Source organism: Lissotriton helveticus, chromosome 3_1, assembly GCF_964261635.1.
Source record: "Lissotriton helveticus chromosome 3_1, aLisHel1.1, whole genome shotgun sequence".
Classification (NCBI taxonomy): domain Eukaryota; kingdom Metazoa; phylum Chordata; class Amphibia; order Caudata; family Salamandridae; genus Lissotriton; species Lissotriton helveticus.
Window position 1 is genome coordinate 922,410,320 of NC_136061.1, and position 21,384 is coordinate 922,431,703.

Here is a 21,384-nt window from a genome sequence, read left to right on the forward strand (position 1 = left end):
TCAGTTGCTTTCCTAGGCTGCAGAAAAGGGAGGGGGACTCTTAGTGCGCTGAATCACTCGGTGAAGAATCACTCTGTAAAGAGGATCAACACTCGGATTGAGGAATTATTGCAAACACCTCAATTGCAGTATATCCCACAGGGGTGCATCTGAGAGGGACAATTAGATTAGCAGTCGGCTGACAAAAAGGGTTGGCAATTGTTGGGAGGGTTGTCTCTACTTGCAGGTTAGGGGTCCATTTGACAGAGCAGGGAATGCCCTATGGATAGGGAATAAACTAGCAGGGGTAGAAGGTTTTTGATTAGGAAGATATGACCTTTCAGTGTAGGCGGTTGGGGGGGCCAGATAGTCGGTCAACTATGCTGGCCTGTGGCGGTAAGGTCATAATCGGTGAGCAGCAATTTAAGGTCCTGGGGGGGGCGGTCCCATTCACGAAAGGGGCCGTCCAGGGGGAGGGGCCACTGGTCTCTCCCAGAACTTCAGGGGCAGGATATCCATCGCTTAGAAGGGTGCGGGGAAGGGGAGTCCACGCTCTCCTCAGGCTGGTAGCCACCCCTCACATACACTATGACGTCATCAAGGTGCGCGAGTGTAAGGGCCCTCCTGTTATGGTTAAATGGAGTTCAGGGAGCGCACGCGGGTAAACGGGCCTTGGTTGCGCATGCGCATCTCGGACGTGAGAGCGTAGCTGGTAAAAGGATCTGACACCGGTTAGCGACCTTGCCGTAGGACCAGAAATTATTATAATGCATATTTAATATCAGGATGTTAGATTCGGTTAGGAACCACGCTGTATTAGATACTTGTTAAGGTTAGCCCATCATATCATGTCAAAATGGATGTAAATCTAATGTTCTGAAGTTTGCATTTAATAATTATGTATATGTTAATTTTATTAAAATTTTCATTTTATTTCATATTTTAATAAATACGGCCGGGGGGTCTCGGGCTCGAGACCCCCTGCCTTCCAAAGAATTCTGTTGTTGGCTGTTAAATGTGTAACTGTAGTCTGCATGTTAAGGCGGGGGGTGGCCGGCAGTCCCAGACCATGAGAAAAGGGGGGGCCAATCGGCCCCCACGCACACATGGCTGGGCCCGGCCCCCACCCTTTGGCCGATCCTGGTTGGTCTTGCGTGTCCCGCCCTAGCCCCGGAAGCAGTTTTGCGTTTCTGGGTCAAGGGGGCGGGACCGCGGTTCAGGAGGGGTTAAGAGCCTGGGGAGCGCGGGAAGCGGCCTCTTTGTGCCCGCGCTTCCCAGGCTCGCTCCTCGCCCCGCCGTGGGGCCTTTTAATTTTCCCCACCCTCCATCCCCTGGTAGCAGAATTCTGGTAAGGACAATGTTAGGTACACGGTGTAATTCTAGGCAATATCGTAGGACTAATGTTTTTCCTCCTGAGGCCTTTTTCCACGTTACAGGCAAAGTTAATATGTATATGTTCTCGGTGTGTGTCTTACTGTTGCATTGACTCTTTTCCTTAGGCCTTTTTTCCCCTCTTAATTTAGTAATGTCGTATTTATTATGTGGGTCTGGCGGTAAGGTCATAATCGGTGAGCAGCAATTTAAGGTCCTTGGGGGGGGGGGCGGTCCCATTCACGAAAGGGGCCGTCCAGGGGGAGGGGCCACTGGTCTCTCCCAGAACTTCAGGGGCAGGATATCCATCGCTTAGAAGGGTGCGGGGGAGGGGAGTCCACGCTCTCCTCAGGCTGGTAGCCACCCCTCACATACACTATGACGTCATCAAGGTGCGCGAGTGTAAGGGCCCTCCTGTTATGGTTAAATGGAGTTCAGGGAGCGAACGCGGGTAAACGGGCCCTGGTTGCGCATGCGCATCTCGGACGTGAGAGCGTAGCTGGTAAAAGGATCTGACACCGGTTAGCGACCTTGCCGTAGGACCAGAAATTATTATAATGCATATTTAATATCAGGATGTTAGATTCGGTTAGGAACCACGCTGTATTAGATACTTGTTAAGGTTAGCCCATCATATCATGTCAAAATGGATGTAAATCTAATGTTCTGAAGTTTGCATTTAATAATTATGTATATGTTAATTTTATTAAAATTTTCATTTTATTTCATATTTTAATAAATACGGCCGGGGGGTCTCGGGCTCGAGACCCCCTGCCTTCCAAAGAATTCTGTTGTTGGCTGTTAAATGTGTAACTGTAGTCTGCATGTTAAGGCGGGGGGTGGCCGGCAGTCCCAGACCATGTTATGTAGGTGTTTCAATTCCACTAGCCACAAACAGTTCAGTTTATAGGTCTAAATTGCAATTCATGTCGGCATAAAAGCGAAGTGGCATACTTGAGTTGAAAGGGCATTAGGCATCCAAGGCCGTACACGTTTAAACACTGAAGCCATAATAGTTTTACATTTCTGTAAACAGTTTCTATTTATTTATTTTATTTGCAGAAAGCGTTTTGCTTAGAAATATTCTGCAAGAGGGCTTTTTCTGTTCAAAGGGAATTCGAAGGATTGGGTAGTTTACATAGATCGATCAACGTGGATTACATATCAAAGTACAAACATCAGATGCACTCAAGGTTAACGTTGAACAGCGTGGTTGACAGTAGATTCTTTTTTAGGGTTGTGTTTTACTCCTGCAGAGGGGCTGGCCCGGATGGCGGCTGAAAGCGAGTTCCAGCATCAGGGCACTAGCAGGAGGAAGGACCAGACTCTGGGTGCCCCACAGGGTGGCTTGGAGGCGCGAACTGGCAAATCTTAGCTTGCAGGGGGAAGTCTATCACGTTGGGGTATTTGACAAGTAACCTGGGGATGTACCTTTGATAGCTTGGTAGGCCAAAGTCAAAAAAATTTGCAGAGCCCTAGATTTCAATTCTTAGCAGAAGCTCGGTTATGATAGTGAACAGTGACTGTATGTCATTGGAGACTGAATCGAGTTCAGGTGAAAAACTAAGATTATGTCCAGTGAGGAGAAAAATAATGTGGAAGAACCTCTGGTAGGCTGCTGCAGTAACCAAATTTGTCTAGTGAGTTGATCATAGTAAAAGCTCCGAGGCAGGGGATAGACAAGCAGATATTATTGTTTACAATTTAGTACTTTATAACAGTGTGTTATGTTCTTGTTTCTAGGCAGCAATGTAGAACAGGCTATGATGTAGCGTGTACTAGAATGTATTGCATTTCATCGTAGAATGTATATTCAAGTTGCTGGCAGTTACGACTTCCATACAGGAACTTAAGGACATGCTCATCCTTGCTCCTCAACTACAATAAAGGCATTACTTCAAAATGGTGTTTCAGTGTTCTTTACAACACAGTGGGTGTGAAAAATTCCATCTACCTAGATAGGCTAAAGAGTACACAGGTTTCTGGCAGAAGATATGAAAAAGCATTAGGAGGGAAGTAGTTTGGGGAAGGAAGATAAGTAGTCAGAAGAGGAGGGGGAAGTAAAGTATCTAGATCTTTGAGTAATGTCACATGAGAAAATGCAGGGCCATGCAGTGACTTATGACTTCTAGACAATACAACATTTGTGCTTGGTGGCGGCGTGCAATACAGGAGGATTTGGGTATTGTCTGCATAGAAGTGGCATGAGAAGCCAAATGAGGAGACTATGCCACAATGGGAGGTAGTGAACAGGAGAGGATTAGCGCCATGTTAGCCTCCAACTAGTCTTGGGGTAGGTGGGGAATAGTTGATTGTCAAGTGGTAGTGAAGGATAAATCAGTGAGTAAGGAAAAAAACCACAAAGAGCAGAGTCATACCAAAGGTTACTAGTGTAAAAGGCTTCAATTAGGCAAGGAGAATTTGGACACCATTGTGGTGGTTGTGTTGTATTAACTTTATAAAGTTATGTGAAAGAGGTCGATATGGAATGAAGAGCAAGGGAACAAGATTGAAGATGGTTGAGGAAGTTGATGGTGTAAAGAAATAGTGCATAGTGGTTAAATACAAGCCATTTCAGTATTTTGGTGGAGAAAGGATGCAGAGATACCGGATAGTAGTTTGAAGGGGTGGTAGGATCAGCTGTGTGTTTCTCTACTATAGGTTGCACCACATAAGATTTAAGAACAAGGATAAGATTTAAGAACAAGGGTAATATTTCATTTGAGTGAATGATTAAAAAGAGAGGTTAAGCAGACACGCAATATATAAATTAGAGGCTTGACAGGTGAGGGACAAAGGGGTCAGGTGGACCACCACATGAGGAGTTTGGAGATTTAGGACTAGGAATGAACCCCATGTGTTACAGAACAATGAATGCAGACTGCCTCACAGTGCGAGTTTTAAGAGTCACAGGGTTGCAAGAGGGTAAAGATAGGCCTGTCAAGGTATCAAGGGTTTGTATGATTGTAGTGATTTTGGGAGAGAAGTAAGAGGCAAAGTCAGTTGCTGAAAGCAAATAATTTGTGATGGATGCTTACAGACCAGAGAGTAAGTGGTTTACAGTGCGCGATTGTGGTTTGCGAGTTCGTGAATTGATTCAATGCGATTTTGGAGGTACACTGATTTAGCATTACCAATGACGGGTTCCTACATATCTAAGACTATTTTATATTCATGTAGTATTTCTGTGGTTTTGTGTGCCTTTTGCAAAGGAGCATATGCATCCTGTTTTTTCTTTGCAAAATGGTTTGCGTGATCCAGTTTTAAGGATGAGAGGCTGCTGGAAATAAGCTAGTAAAGGATATTGGGGGTGGCCTTGTTGATGATGTCAACTGAGGTAGATGTGAAGGTGCTGTGGGCTTAATTTAGGGACACGAGGAGTGAGTGTTTCCTTTGGACAACGGGGTGATTGTGATGTGAGGAGTCATGCTCAGGAGGAGACGGGTCAGTAGCAGCATGTTTGTCATTGGCATTAGTTCAAAGGTTTAAGGTTAAATGTAAAGTAGCATTCATTAATTCACATCCTACTGCCTAAATAAACAGTAATCTAATAAGACGAGAGACTGCCTGTGTTTACAGTGGCACTAATATATCCTTTAAGAGAAATCTATGTGAAGCCAATGAAGTAATATAACAACAATATTTACATGTTGCAAACTTTTAAATACATTGTTTATACAGCGGCATTTTAATCATTTAAATATTTGTTAGTCGAAATAGGTGTACGTCTTCTCAAGTACTGCAATTTTATTTCTGCTATTTTAACTCACTGATCCCCCCCCCCAAAGTTAAATACCACTGCCTTTACTATTAGACCAGAGTCCCCCGCAACTAAAATAAACAGATATACAAGCCCTCTACAGATCACCAAGCGTAGAAGAGAATCATTACCATTGAACATACTGTTGGCAATTGCCCCACAAGGAGCATATGGCATGGTCCCATTTCCAGTCTTAAATGGCTCACAATAAGTTGAAGGACTCTGTTAAATAAAAATACAATTATACATCAGAATATAAACGAATGCACATAAAACAGTCACCACAGCGAGCTTGCCACCTCAAAGTTGTTTACTAAAACTTGATCAACATCGATTGTTAAAAAGACATTTATCATTATTGGCTAGTTTTTGGCCACTTAGATGACATGAGCTGGCAAACTAAGCTAATTCAACAGTACATGTTAAACAACAAAGGAATAACACATGCTTACGCCAACTCTCTTCGATGTACGTAAACCTTTTAGTCTACTTCTCATTTGATAGCAGATGGGGGGGGGGGGAAGAGAAGAGAGAGTGAGAGAGAAAAGAGAGAGAGAAAAAAGAGAGTGAGAAGAAAGAGAAAAAGAGAGAGAGAAAAGAGAGAGAGAGAGAGAGAGAGAGAGAGAGAAAAGAGAGCGAGAAAAAAAGAGAGAGAAAAAAAAGAGAGAGAAAAGAGAGAGAGAGAGAGAGAGCGAGAGAAAAAAGAGAGAGAAAGAAAAAAGAGAGAGAGAAAGAAAAGAGAGCGAGCGAGAGAAAAAAGAGAGAGAGCAAAAAAAGAGAGAGAGAGAGAGAGAGAAAAAAAGAGAGCGAGAGAGCGAGAGAGATACAGACACAAAATATTTGCATGAACATGCCCAAATGTTATGTAAAGAAATAGGCAAATGGAGGAGATTGCAGTGGGATGGGGCATGATTGGAGATAGAGAACTGAAAGAGGCAAGGCCACTACAATGGAGAAGAGGAATGGCAAAAAGAAGCGTGTTATGTCGAAAATCAAGAGATGAGAACTATCAAAGGGCCAATACACAGATCCCTAAATTCTGCTTCAACTGGGTAAATATCCTTTCTTGAATTTTATGCTAAACCTTTCTTTAAAAGCCCGGTCTCAATACCAACATGGTAATCATTCAGGAATCTAAATTGTATTCTTCCTTTACCTGCGTTTTTCCTGCATAATTCAATTCGAATTGTAAACTCCAATACATGCAGATAATATAGGAAAGCAGATTCTCTAAAAACATACGGCAAATAAAGAAAGGGGCAATAGGTGACATTTGTGTGCAATCGATGACCAATGAATGTTGACCAAAGATACAACAGATAACTGCAAAAGTGTTGCGGTCTCATAAAATATATTAAAAGTAGGATAGCTCACTAACTACACATTTGAATGAATGCATGACTAGAGCTACCTCAATCTATCAACATGTAATCCAACTCATCAACAACAATAAGAAAACAGGAAAATGTCCTATATTTTATCTGTGAAAAGGAATTTGTGATTACAAATGAAAATGAAGGAGGGAATATTCCAGCGCTAGTCTGTAGAACCACTCCTTTAAAATGTACCCAAACTGCAGCCGCGCCCTGTGAAGGTAAGAGTGGTGGGCTGTGTGTGGGGGGAGGGGGTTTGACCGACAAAGAGGGAAAATTATTTAATTTTTCCTCGTCATTGTCCTTCAAAATCCCCCCCTGCCTCCCCCCACACACACACAGCCCCACCACTCTTACCTGCACAGTCCGTGGCTGCCAAACTGGCAGCTTTAGAACTTACTAGTGGGTCTAAGGAGCTTTATTGCGGTTACCAAAAAGCATACAATAAACAATACAAAAAAAACAATTACACAAAAAATTAAAATGTAGCAATTAAAAACAATAATAAAATATGAAATCCATAAAGTCCACAAAGCGCATACAGACTGCATTTTGTCAAAAACACAATGATCTATCAAACATTGTCGTTCTTTAGTCCTTGATGAACGAGCCATTAGTTCCATGACAGCTGTTTAGGAGCCAGCTATGCCATGACTTTTTTTTCTAAGGCGAAAGGTGTATTAGTACTTAAGGTATATTAGCTGCATTGCATAAAATATCCTTACTATAAAAAAACTTTAAAAAAAACTGCATTGCTACAATTTCAAATCCCAACGTTTAAAAAATTTACTTGAAACAATAATTTTCCTTTCTGCAACAGATTTATGCGGCAAAAAAATATATGGTGAGATTCACTCTTACAATGACCGGACCTACAGTTACCGCAATGAGTTATGAAAGATATCCAACATTGTGTATGCTCATAATTGGGTGTGGACAGAAGTGCATGCTCATAATCCTTTGTCTAACGGACTGGTTCAGAGTCTTCGACCAATATTGTTGCTTGCTCTGATAGCATATGATTTAGTGACCCACTGTGTTCGTTTGTTTTGAATTCTAAAATGATTTCTTAGTCATATGCAGTTTAAGATCCTGTTTAAAAGTGGAGGTGGTTATCAAAGGTTACCATGATTCAACCAAGCCCAATTCCTTTAGAGCTGTGTTTAAATAGTATGAAAGGGATTCACACAGTTGACATGGGCTTGGGCATAATTTGAAGACGACATTTTACAAAAGAAGCTCGCACAGGCAACATCCTGCCTAGTGGACCACATTGTAACCACATTTTAGGTTGGTTGAGTTGCTAGGCATGTGTTAAAAATGTTCTGTATGGAAAACACCCATTTACATCTATGATAGGTTAGGCTGTGAATGAAAGAGCCCCCCACCCCCCCAAGCCATATGTTAACGAAGGAAGCAACTGGGCACTTAGGACTGTCATTATAGGGATCAGTGAACGACTCAAGCTTTAAATATAATCTACTTGGAGCAAATATTAATGATGCATTCTTCTTTTCAACTGTGGCCAGAAGGTAATAAGAGAGCCGTAATCCATGAAACAAACACCAAGGTGGTAAGCAGTCAATCAATCAGGGTTGGTAAAGTGCAGATACTCACCCGTGAGGGTCTCAAGGCACTGGGGGTAGGAGGGCGGCTTCGTTGAGTGCTGGAGTCATCCGAAGAGCCAGGTCTTGAGGTCTTTCCTAAACTGGGGCAATGTGGGAGATTGCCGGAGGGGGAGGGTATTCCAGGCATTGGCTGAGAGGTAGGAGAAGGACTTGCCTCCCGTTCTGGTCTTATTGATACGTGGGAAGGTGGCCAGAGAGCTAGGCTGATCGGAGGCATCTTATGGGTCCGTGGAAGGAGAGGCGGCTGTTTAGGCATGCGGGTCGTGTTGTGAAGGGCCTGGTATGCATAGGTGAGAAGTTTGAAGGTTATTCTTCTTTCAATTGGGAGCCAGTGAAGATCGCGGAGATGATGGGTGATGTGACTGCGATGGAGGATGTCGAGGATCAGTCTGGCTTCAGCGATTTGTACACTCTGGAGTTTGCGAAGGAGTTTCTTGTTGATTCCTGCATAGAGAGCATTGCCTTAGTCCAGTCTGCTGCTGATGAGTGCGTGCATGACAGTTTTTTCTGGATTCAGATGGGATCCATTTGAGTGTCTTTTGAAACGCCAATGTAGGAAAATGGAAAGACGTTGGCGTTTGGGCTATGCATTGGATGATAAATCCCTATATAGAGAAGCAATTAAAATGTACAAAGCCGAGGTCAAATCTGCACAATCCATATACTTTGCTGATAAAATTATACAAGCTAAGTCCAAGCCTAGGGAGATCTTCCAAATAGTGAAGAAGTTGACTAAGCCCTCTCCCCCTATTAGGCCTGTGGAGAAACCTATAGCTCACTGCAACAATCTGGCAGATTTCTTTTCACAGAAAATCACTCAGATCTATTCCTCCTTCCCCGCTACTGCACCTGGACATTTAGCCCAGGACCAGATAACTGGGGAGGGTATGTCATCCCAATCTCTTATTACGTTGGACCACTTTCCACTCTTAGAGCCTGAATCTCTAGCCTCTATAGCCAGCAAAGTAAAATCTGGATCTCCATGTGACCCACCACCTCCACAAATCATGATGCGGGCACCTCAGGTGATTCTGCCGACTATCTTGAATCTCTTAAATGCCTCCATCTCTTCCTGTATCGTGCCACCTGCTTGGAAGCGGGCCATGGTGCGTGCTCTATTAAAAAAAACGAATTTGGACCCCGGTGACTTCAGCAGTTACCGTCCCATTTCCCTGCTTCCCTGGGCAAGCAAAGTTCGAGAGGCACATCAATTTCCATCTGATGCTTTTCCTCGAGAACAACCAGCTTTTAGATGCTACCCAGACGGGATTTAGACCCAGGCATGGGACGGAAACCGCCCTGCTTGCAGTTACCGAGGCAACCAGAAAGATCCTGGATCAGGGAGGTTCAGTGGCAGTGATCCTCCTTGATCTAAGTGCAGCATTCGACACGGTCAGCCATGACATCTTGCTGGGACGTTTGTCGAGTGTCGGAATAGCTGACAGAGCACTGCTATGGCTCAAATCCTTTTTGAGTGACAGGTCCTTCCAAATTTTTGATGCGGACTCTGTATCCTCAAGCAGGCCACTGATGTGCGGGGTCCCACAGGGCTCCTCTTTAAGCCCTGCGCTTCTTAACATCTACATGAGATCACTGGCTGAGGTTGTCCGTCCGTTTGGCATTAAGATAATCTCCTATGCGGACGACACTCAGCTAGTGGTTTCCTTGGCGCAGGAGCCGGGCTCACCATCCCCAGGTGGTCTGTTAAAATGCTTAGAGGAGGTAAAGAGATGGATGACTTCCTCTCTCCTCAAGCTGAATGGGGATAAAACGGTGCTGATGCTCCTGGGGCCCGCTACCCCTACTGCTGTCAACTCCCTGTGGCCTTCTTGTCTTGGTACCCCTCCAATACCCAGGGATAATACAAAAAGCCTTGGGGTTTGGATGGACAAGACTCTTTCATTTAATACGCAGGCAATAAAACATGCGGCCACCTGCTTTGGCCTCCTAAGGACGTTGAAGAAAGTTCTTCCCCTTCTGCCGGTGGTGGCAAAACAGGTGGTCATCCAGGGTCTGATTCAGTCCCGCCTGGATTCTAATAACGTACTTTACCTGGGCGCCCCGGATTATACACTGCGCAAGCTCCAGATTGTGCAAAATTGTGCGGCTCGCACCGTGCTCCAGTTGCCACGAAGGACGTCGGCAAAGTCTGGCCTGCTCAGCCTGCACTGGCTTCCAGTGCGACAAAGAATTGCCTTCAAGGCGATGTGTATATTCCACCAAGCTTTTTGGGACACAGGACCGGCTATCACTCGGGACCTAGCAGGACAGTATCAACCTGGCAGAACTCTCCGCTCTAGCCAGGCATGTAGGGCTATAGTCCCCAGAATAAAAAAGGCAAGAGCTGGCGGCAGGACGTTCAGTTATAACGCCGCCAATCTGTGGAATTCGCTTCTGTTTGAACTTAGATCTAACACAAACATTTCCACCTTTCGGAAACAGCTGAAGACTTTTCTTTTCAATGCCTCTCCCTAACCTCCTTTTTTCTGTCTGTTAAGCAATTTTACTGCTGGCCATTAGCGCTTGGACGCCCCAGGGCAGCAACTGCGCTTTATAAATGTACTTTTCATTTCATTCATTCATGAGGAGGGTGTCGAAGCAGGTCATGGATACGGCGTTGATCTGGCGGTTCATTGTGAGCAATCAGTCTAGTATGATGCTGAGGTTTCCTGCATGGTTGGTCGGAGTGGGGGGATTTACGAGGGCAGAGGGCCTCCAGGAGTCATCCCATGCGGAGGGGTTGGAGCCAAGGATGAGGACGTCTGTCTTTTCTGAGTTGAGTTTCAGGCAGATGTTCTTCATCCAGGTGGTGACAGCTTTCATCCCTTCTTGGAAGTGGAGTTTGGTGATGTTGGGTTCATTGGTGAGGGAGAGGATCAGCTGGGTGTCGTCAGCGTAAGAGACTATGTTGAGCCCGTGGTTCCTGACGAGGGGTCATGTAGACATTGAAGAGGGTGAGGCTGAATGCAGAGTCCTGTGGCACACCACAGTTGGTCTCTGTTGGTTCTGACAGGTACGGAGGGAGTCTGACCCGCTGAGTTCTGCCGGTGAGGAAGGAGCATATTCAGTCGAGGGCCCTGCCGCAGATGCAGGCGTCCAAATAAGAATTGCCATGTTGCCTATACACTAGTTCTCCGTTGACCAACATTTTGTACAAAGATCATAACATTACCTTCGTTAAGTTTTTGACAACATTTTACTAATAAAGGGCAGCTAATGAATGAATGAGGCAATGTAGGTTCTATCTACATGCAAAGGGAATGCTCTCGCTGTCTGAAAAACACTTCCAAGATCCACGGTATAAAGCCTTATGGGCAAGGGGAACAATGCACCGCCTTGTTTTGGGCCCTGGTAGTTGACATCTGTTTGGAGACATAATTACCTTTCACCAAGCTTGACTCATGGCCCAAGTGGACAACCTCTTATTGAAAGTGGATAAAGAATAAATGCTAGGGGTGGAACAGTTTAGGGATTTTATAGAATTTGTAAATATTTAAAAGCTTTACTAAAACTGATTGTTATGAATTTTATTGTGTGCTTTATGGTTGTGGTAAACCAAATAAAGTTGTCTTTTGACTGACTGACTGAGTTACTCAGGTGTCTATATATAATGATTTGATCGTGCCAAGTAGTTAACCTGGAATACCTGGGCTATATTTGCTCCAAAAGGATACCAACATCCGCTCCATCAAAGATTGCTGTATAATTTATAAACAGACAGATGTTTAATAAAACAGGCAAAATATGTTTTGAAGGTAGATAGTATTGGGTCAGCAGGTTATCTGCAGTGCCACAAGCATGTCTGAAAAAAAGGGAGACCCATGCCCTCCTAGCTTACAGTTCAGGAAAGCAATTAAACAATTGTTTTTATTGGAGCAAGATCCTATTTTTATGTAAATGGTGCAATATTGATCCATTCCAAGACTTTGGCATTGAGGAGTAAAAAAACAAAAAACAAAAAAAAAAACAAGAAACACAAAGGCGTTAACCAAGATTCTCTGACTGAGGAATCCATTTTAAAAAGACTTTTAGGAATACCATATGGCCCAAGGCCCCCACCACTGTCTTAGTCTTACTCAGGCTTTCCCTTAACAACCATAGGAGAAGTGAAATAACTGATCAACCAGTTGCTGGTATGTGACAATTAGCAGACAAAGATAATAACTGATCAAATGTTACTGTGCCTGTTTGCATCAGTCGCTGGTAGGAATACAATTCTGTGACGTGTAAACCGCATGCTGATGATAGCACCGGCTGAGGTCTCATCAAGGCAAATTATAAACCGCCAAAAGATCTGAATTATTGGGGTGACAACATTTGTGAATAAGAAGCCATGGTGAATTTGTGTCTTTTCTTCCAGGGTGTGAGTTTTCATGCTCCAAGATTTAGACCATGTAAAGAGTCTAAAAGCTGATCACCTGCCAAAACTCTTTTTTGAGAGATGGTACTCATTTATTTTATGCATCAAAGGGAGTTGATCCATTGTGTGCGGTTGCTCTCATTTTGAGACTACAGCAAATGTATGGTAAAATTCTTCAGTTAAGATTACCTAAGCAATCCTTCACTTGAAAATGATATTAGATCTGTTACTAAAAAGTTCCCTATTTCCTGCTTTGAATGATCATAAAGGTTTTGATAAACATTCATTGGTAAGGTGGGGGACAGACCGTACAATCCTGGGCAATCTGAGATTAGTATACATAACTTGCAGTTAACACTGAAGAATGGGTTGCACTCTCAGTAGAAACAAATCCCCAAGCCACCAGAGGGCCTCCCTTGTCTTTTCTCTTACCTGCAAGTACATGAAATTGCTGAAAGCCTTCAATGGAAATCGGAATAATGCTTCAGGTTTCCTAGAGACAACATATATTGTGACTTTTCATAAAGCTACCCATCAGCATGAGACCATGGAGGAAAGAACAGCCTTTGTGGATTTGCAACACGTGTTTGGAACAACTCCAAGAATCTTTAACTAAGGAAAACCACTTATCCACTCTTGGAGGTAGTGAGTTACCTTTCACCCCTTAGTCACCAACACCACAGATGCTGGAGAATGAGTGCAAGAGGATTCATTGACCGAGTGCATTGCACTGAGATTTTAAGACATAAGCAATACTTATGTTTCCAGCATGCTATCCCTAAGAGACAGTATATACGTTGTTAAAAACTTAAGTGCCATGGCTCTCATCTGGAGGTCACCACGGCTTGCATCACACTTGGCTACTTCCAGCCCTTCAATGACGGTACTAACACAACTACTAACCATCACACTGCGACAAGTGTGACAAGTCAGACTGTTTGAGGTCCCCAAAGCTATAAGAATGACTTAGGCGGCAGGTATCCGTTGTTTTTAATGTATGCTAAATTAATTGTTTTGCTCATCTTTAAATTACACAAACAGCGCCACCGTATGGCAGCTGTAATAAATGTCAGTGGTGGAAATTAAGTGCCAGTGCCAAGGACCGCAAACAACCAGCTCAAATTACGCGTGGATAAGATCCATATATAATCCGTAGAAACTGAAAGTGAACGAGCACGTTCTGAGACTTCTAGCACCGCTCTATAAATTCCAGTCTGGCAATATATGAAAGTCACAACTGAATTAAGCTAATCTATTGAGAATAATAACTCCTTAATTCAACAGTAAAACTACTGAGAGAGTGTATCTTAGATGCAATTGAACTAAGAATATGGCCTCCTTGTATGTTAGTGTTTGTAGTTTACCTATTTACTAAAGGTAATCCATTTGCTATTTTACTCCAAAGATTCGGTCTTGACAGAATGTTTTGGCTTCTTTACAGCCACCGTGAGTATGAAGACTACCACACAGCAGGAAGGTACCACTGTTACTTACCCTATGCTTATGATTGCACATAGCACAGATATCCAGAATAAGAAGCTGTGCTATTTGCCAATATCTGCTCAAAGGCAACCTTCCCATGCCACTTATTCAGCCATTTCTGAGCAGCTATGTTTTTCTCTGTTTTAACTCACAGCACCTAACCATATGAATGAGGGTGAGCAGTTACGGTCACTTCTACACAAGCATTGTTTGGGGTTCTATTGTGCCTAGTTCTGAGAGTAATTTCTACGGTCACTTGTGTACATCCTAGGTTTAGGCAGGTCTAGTTGCTGGACTACAGGCTATGACATATGGACCACTGTTTACTGTACAGCTACTCTATTTATTTTTGATCTAAATATTTTATTGATATTTTGAAGACAGAACGTGAGTGTATTCAAGTAACACTAGAAGCTAGTGACTGCTATATCATTTGGCAACATCGAAAGCGTCTAAAATACCCGACCCACCATGCATGAAGAGATATGGTTGGTAAATAACTGTTACAATAGGCAGCCTATAGTAAAATAAACTGCAAATCGACTAGGTAAACGGATATAACCCCCAGCATAGAGTATTAGGGCAACAGTAGAAACAAATATAGAAGGGTGTTAAGTAGGCAGCTATGATTCAGGCAATGCAGGTAAAGAAGAGAGGAAGAGGGAGCTGAAAGTGTACCATGGATTTTTGTCTTTGACTGAGAGCCTTTTCAGTTTTAGAGGGGCTATGTCATCTATGATGCTGGACATTTTATTGTTGTAATGTATCGTGAGGTCATTGACGTCAACCATGCTCATGGGTGGTTGCAGATCAGTATTGCAGCGAGCTGCTAGTATTTCCATATTAATTCCTCTAGTGTCCCTTGTCCATTTTTTGGGTTTGATGGTTTGTGTGGATGATTTAGATTTTCTGTAGGGTATTTCGAAGGTAATTATGTGGTGATCCGACCAGTCGCAGGGTGTGATTATAATGTTCTCAATATATTTGTCTTTAGCTAAGATCCAATCAAGTATAGATCCTTTATTGTGGGTGGGGAGGTGGCATCCTTGGACTAAAGATTGGCTATCCAGGAAAGATTTTAACTGGGTGATTTGATTGTCATCGTCATCTTCCCAATGCATGTTGAAGTCTCCTAAGAATATATCGTTCGTCTGTAGATTAAAGTTAGTAGTAATGATTTCTATCAGTTGGTCTATGAATTTGGTCTTAGTACCCGAGGGGTGGTATAATGCATGGAGTTTACAGTTCTGGTTATTTGCTGCTTTAAAGGACATGCCTAGATATTCACAAGAGTCGAAAGGCTCAGTCTGTATCTTTGTGATGGAAATGTCAGATTTATGTATACAAGCAATGCCACCACCCTTTCTGATAATTCTGTCCTGTCTCAGTATCTGGTAGTTCGGGGGGACAAGTAGGTCTAGGCAGGGCGTCGACGACAGAGAGCCATGTTTCCGTTAGAACGATTAAGTCAATGTTATGGTTAAGAATGAGGTCGGCGATGTCTGCCGCATATTTATTAGCCGATCGACAGTTGAGTAGAGCACAGCTAAAATGCTTCTGTTCTATGTTCAGGGGTGGCAGAGGTTCTACAGGCATTAGTGTCACTTTCCTAAGATTGTTGGTATTGATCCCTCTGGTATTAACCTGAGAGTTTCTACAGGCTTTCGTTACCATAGTTTGAATATTGAAGTTGTCTCCTAGCTTAGTTTGAGTGATGGGCCATGGTTCATATGTGGACACAATAGAAAGTAACTCACTGTCAGACAGATAGTAGAGTTGTGTGCGAGGACGGTAAATTCTATTCGATAATGCCAATGGGGTGGAGCTATGTTTAACGTGCATTTCAGTGGGGGAAGATTGAAAACCCTCCATTTTTGCCAGCCATTTTTCAGATAAGCATAGCAGGTTTTTCATATCCTTAATGGCGGCGATTATCCATAAAAGCACTGGTCGAGAACACCAGCAACAGTACAACTTTGTTAAAAAAAATACAGTATAAATACAATAGATAAAAAGGGGATTATCAAATTACAAAGACTACAATTATGAGCATATAGTAAAAGAACACGTTATACAAAACTACGTTATGAGAAGAGTTAAAAACGGGCAGATAGCAACATAATAGTGTTGAACACTTTCAGGGGTTCGACAAACAGATAGCAGCATATTATAATAAAGTGCGGTCAATTATAAACAGTTTTAGCAGCGTAATATAAGGTGCAATTAAATGTAATCTTTTAGGGTAGTCCAGTCCACAGGTAACGCTATTGTTTGATGTTCTATACTATAAAGTAGAGGTAGATTCATGCAGAGAAGACAGTGTTGTGTGTTCAGGTACACTTAAATGCGTTACAAAGTGCTCATGGAAGCACATGAGCGAGCTGCCATTCTCAAAGGAGCGGACACGGAAAATCAAGTTGTCCCTCTCGAGTTTGAGAATTTTCAAATAGGCTCTTCTATAATTAATGTTTGCAGTTGCCTTAAAATAGGGGATCAAGTATTGTTTTGTATATTTTTGATAAAAATTACGGATGATTTTGAGAGCTCTGTGGCATATCTTGCATTTTTATACGGTTCATATAGTAGATACATAAAGACCTTTTTATTTATTCCCTCTTGGCCCAAAGGATAAAAAAAGACATGCTCTAGATTCACGCTAGGTAAACTTTTTCTAACAGCGGAAAGCCAGTGTATGCACCCTCCCTTGTCTCAATTGAGGCGGTCAGCTATAATCTCCCTTGTCAAGGTTAGTGCAGGATTATGCTAAACTTGTAACCAAAATATAGCTGTACGAGACCTGATAAAGTCTTCTATGTAGAACAAGTTTAATTCCTTATGACACACAAAGTTAGGTGAGAAAATTTGGGCCCCTAGAAGTTTCCGATAGAACCTAATTTCCTCTCTGGATTCCACTGCAATTTATAAAAAAAAAAACCTTCTGCGCCTTATGTGGCAGTGGGAATACACTGTGTTTTATACATTTTAGTTATAGATAATACTACCTCTGCTTGTTTGGGTTGGGGAAGACTCAAGATAGAGTTTGTCGCTTTTATAAATTTAATTCTGCTATGGGCAACATGAGCTGCCCAAGATCCAGTGTCAGAAAATACTAATCCCAGATATGGGAAAGTTCAGGTGCGTAATAAGTGTTCCGGACCTGAGGTTATTCAATTAATATGATTTTTGGGGGGACCACAGGTCATTATAAAAGATTTGTAAATTAGTTTTAAGGTCTAAGTCTGCCATAAAAAGTACAACACCGCTGACAAAAGTGCGTAGTGCGTTCGAAGTGCGACCCATTAGTACCGCATCATCAGCATATAGTAGGGCGGGGACTACGCTGCCATTAATGCTAGGTACGTCGTTGGTAAATTTTGACAGTACATTGTGTAGTTCATTTATGTAAAGAATGAATAAAAGAGGGACCAGTACACACCCGTCTGACCCCTTTTCCAATGATGATGTCCTTTGAAACCTCCAAGTCATTGCTAATACTTACCCGCGCCTTCAAGTCCCTGTGCAGGTTTGCCAAAAAATTGACTAATGCCTCATCCAACCCGTAGTTTAAAAAGGACCGACCACAAATGTGACCGATTGACAAAGTCGAAGGCAGAGGTAAGGTCCATTAAAGCCAGGTAGATTGGTGGCTTCCGGGCTATTGGGTACTTGCCAATATTCATATTTAAATTGAGGCACTGTTCCACATTCACTTCTAAAACCCAGCTGACATCTGTTTAAAATGTGTTCTCTTTCATCCCAAGACCTTATTTTCTTAAACAAAATCCTCCAACGGATCTTCAAAGTATTATCAATAAGGGTGATTGGTCTGTTGCAGCTAGGGTTGGATCTAAGTTCTTTTTTAAAAATAGGCACAATAATGCTGGTAGACCAAGTGCTTGGAATAAAAGTGCTTGTTAAGTTATTAAAAACATTGAGTAAAACAGGTGCCCAAAAATCCGGTTTGTGTTTAATCAGGTCAATGGGAAGCCCGTCCGGCCCCAGGGCCTTGTTGCCTAAGCTTTGGTGAATGGCATCCTCAACTTCTAACACGGATATAGAAATCCGTGCGACAGAAAGGTCGTTTAACCGATCCTCATTCTGGGGTGGGGCTGTGTAACTTTTAGAAAAATTAGCTTCCCAGGCTTTGCTCGCTATATTGCAGCTTAGGAGAGTGAGGGTAAGGCCCATAGATCTCATGTCTTTAACTGCTGCCCAGAAACCGTTTCCATCGTTGAGTGTACAGGCACAGGCAAGATTATCCCAGCGTTCTTTTAGGAGCTCGTCTTTGCATTGCCTGGCAACTTTTTTTATAATGGCGCCGCAAAGGTATAACAAGAGTTGCATCCCTAGGTGTTGCTGTCAATGCTACACGAAGTTCTCGGTTTGCTCGCGAGCAGGTACTGTTGAACCATCTAGGGTTCTGATTAATGTCTAACGCAGGCCTAGAGATCATTCATTTAATGCCAGAGCACAGGCCGCTAAATGCCTTAATAACCTCCGGGTTGGGGTCGCCAAATGACAGGCAGGTTTCAATGAGCAAGGTTTGTGATTTTATCATGTTGGAAAATAAATTATTTTTAATACCTTTCCAAATTACTTTTAATTTTTCAGTCGAAGCTACTTAATTACTTGCCCCAGGCTCCTTAGCAAGGCTTGGTGTAGGGGCGAATCCAATTTTTTTAAGATTGGATTATGATCGCCCTGCAGGGTGCGTCGAACCTCAGTCTTAAATAAATTAGCTTCCAGTGAGGCAGACATAAAAACAATCGATAATTGAGGCGTAACAACGAACCCTATAGGTGGGTATTAAGCAATTATTTTTTGGCATACATCCGCAATTTCCACCACTTTAAGTAAATTACAAGTAGACAAATGATCTGACAATTCCATCCCTCTTTTGCATGCAAGCCCATGAACCGAAGATGTAGTATCTATTCAATTTTCCCTTGAGAGTCTGGCGTTAAAGTCCTCACCGAGACAAATTCCAGCCAGATTATGGTGCACATTCTGATTTTGTAGACTAGCAATAAAATCAAACAGGTTAATAAAATTCATATTAGGGAGGATTATAAAATCATTATAAAAATTAATAAAGCAAATTGAAGTCCCCCCATGTGTAAATCAAGGCTTGTTATTTATATTTGCAGTTTGAAGTATGCACAGATATGTGCTAAAAATAAGGGCTCTAGGTGATTTTACTTATTTTTGTATAGGCTGGTACATCGCCAAACTGGTGGTGCTGGTAGCTGGCAACCCTACTCAGGAAACTGAAAGTTTGTTGCAGGATCACCACATTATTTATTTCAACACCCTCCATCCCTGATTAATGCCATAAAAGCAATAGGTTAACTTATATCTGAAACCCTACACCAGCCCTAAATACGATGCTGAGCTACTCCTGGTGTCTAGGAATACATCTATCATTCAGACAATTCACTCGTTATCACCACTCACCCTTCACTTTCACACTCCCCCAGCACTCACAGCGATCACACAGCTCACCATGCACCCACACCATTCACCCTCTTCCTACCCTGCATTCACATAAGCACACTGCTCACCCTGCACGTATGAAACTATACTCACTTGTCACTTTCACTGCTCACCCTACACTCACATCAACCACACTGCACTCACGCCGATACCCTGCACTCACTATTCATCCTCCTCTTACCCTGCACTCACACGAGCACACCGCTCACCTTGCACTCACAGCGGCCACACTGCAATCATGCCCCTCGACATGAACTCATGCAGTTCTACCTCCACTTACCCTGGGGTCACATGAGCACACTGTTCACCCTACACTCACAGTGATCTCACTCTACACTCACAGTGATCACACTGTACTCACACTTTTCACCCTGCACTTACACGAGTCCTTTACTTACCCTGCACTCTTGTGACACTTCACTCACCTGTCACTCTCACTGGTCACTCTATGATCTGACACAAACCAACAAGCACCTCACTCACCATGTATTAATTCCTCCCACTCTGCACTTTCACCTGCACCCAAACTCATACGTCACATCACTCACCCTACAGTCACCCCTTGCACAATACTCTCACACTGTCATATCGCTCTCTGTGCACTCTCATGGGCACTCCTGTCACTTACACAGCTCACCCTTCACTCACATGGGCACAACACTCACCACTCAAACAAGCACATCACTCACCCTGCACTTCCTCCTCTCACCCTGCACTCACACAGACTACCCTCTCAACCTGCATTCATACAGGCACTCTGCTCATCCTGCCTGCACACAGGTACAATAGTCTGCCGGAACTCATAGGGACACATCACTCATTCTGCACTAACTATTCTTACCATGCACTCACAGGTCACTGGCATAGATCGCCCATCACTTTTGCCACTCACCACACAAAGGCAACCCACTCATCCACATTTGCACCGCACACAACACCCTGCTCTCACTCCTCTCATTCTGCATTCACTCCTCCCACCCAACACACACATGGGCCCTCTTCTCATATTATTGGATTCATACAGCTCACCCGACACAGACATCTGCACATTTTTCACCTTACACTCGTACCACCAACACTGCACTCTCACACTATTCACCTTCACCCAGCACTCATCTGAGCACACCTCTGACTCTGCACATACAAAATGTACACAACTCATGAATATACACAGTTCTACAAAGGCACCCACAGAATACCTGCTCCTTCCATGGTACTAGATGCCTACTGAATTCCATCTGCAGCAACCGGGCTGCTGCAAGAAGGAGACTGGACTGAGAAAGTGGGCTGGCACAAGGAGGAACACTAGGGCTGAGGCTTTGGGTTATGGTGCTGGATTGAGGATCATGTGACATCTTCAGGTATTCCATTCACCTCAATGTTTCATTCTGGGACATTCCGGACATGTCGTTTTTTTTTCTACATTGTAAGAAGTGTCTCAAAAACTTCAAAATGTGAAGTGTTACTGGATAAAGTCCATAGTTGCCGAAGAAGCCAAGCATTTTATAAGATCAATTGGATGTTGAGATAATACATGTTAGAACATTGATTAGTTAATTTCCAATACGGTACCTGCTTGATCCACATGTGAAACCAAATATAAGCCCCGTCCAGCTATTTTAAGGAAGTCCACTTTTCACTCACATCTCAGCAACATTCAAGAGTAAATCTGAAGCCCAATGACCCCCTAAACAGCTGTCTCGAGACCTGGGCTGTGACTGCACTAGCATGCTAAAAATGGAGCTGCTGCGGACTTGAGACGACGCGGCGAATCTCCGAGAGCCAGTACCGAGTCGCGGGACCGCGGACACCCGGAGACACGGATCAGGAGGATTATCGACCTCGATCTCCTTCAAGCTCAGGCGAGATGGTGCAGCGGGAGGGGAAAATCTGGCCTGAGAGACCTGCGACTCTTCCGGCCTGTAACACCGCGATCGA

The 21,384-nt window shown here is 43.2% G+C and overlaps 1 protein-coding gene across 1 annotated transcript in view; it reads right to left on the reverse strand.

The window, feature by feature from the left end:
- TMEM30B (transmembrane protein 30B) overlaps positions 1-21,384 on the reverse strand; it is a 186,702-nt gene that overhangs the window by 60,024 nt on the left and 105,294 nt on the right. The window contains exon 5 of the mRNA XM_078681265.1: positions 5,242-5,332. Within this exon, the coding sequence (XP_078537391.1) occupies positions 5,242-5,332 (91 nt within the window). The remainder of the gene's footprint in view (positions 1-5,241; positions 5,333-21,384) is intronic.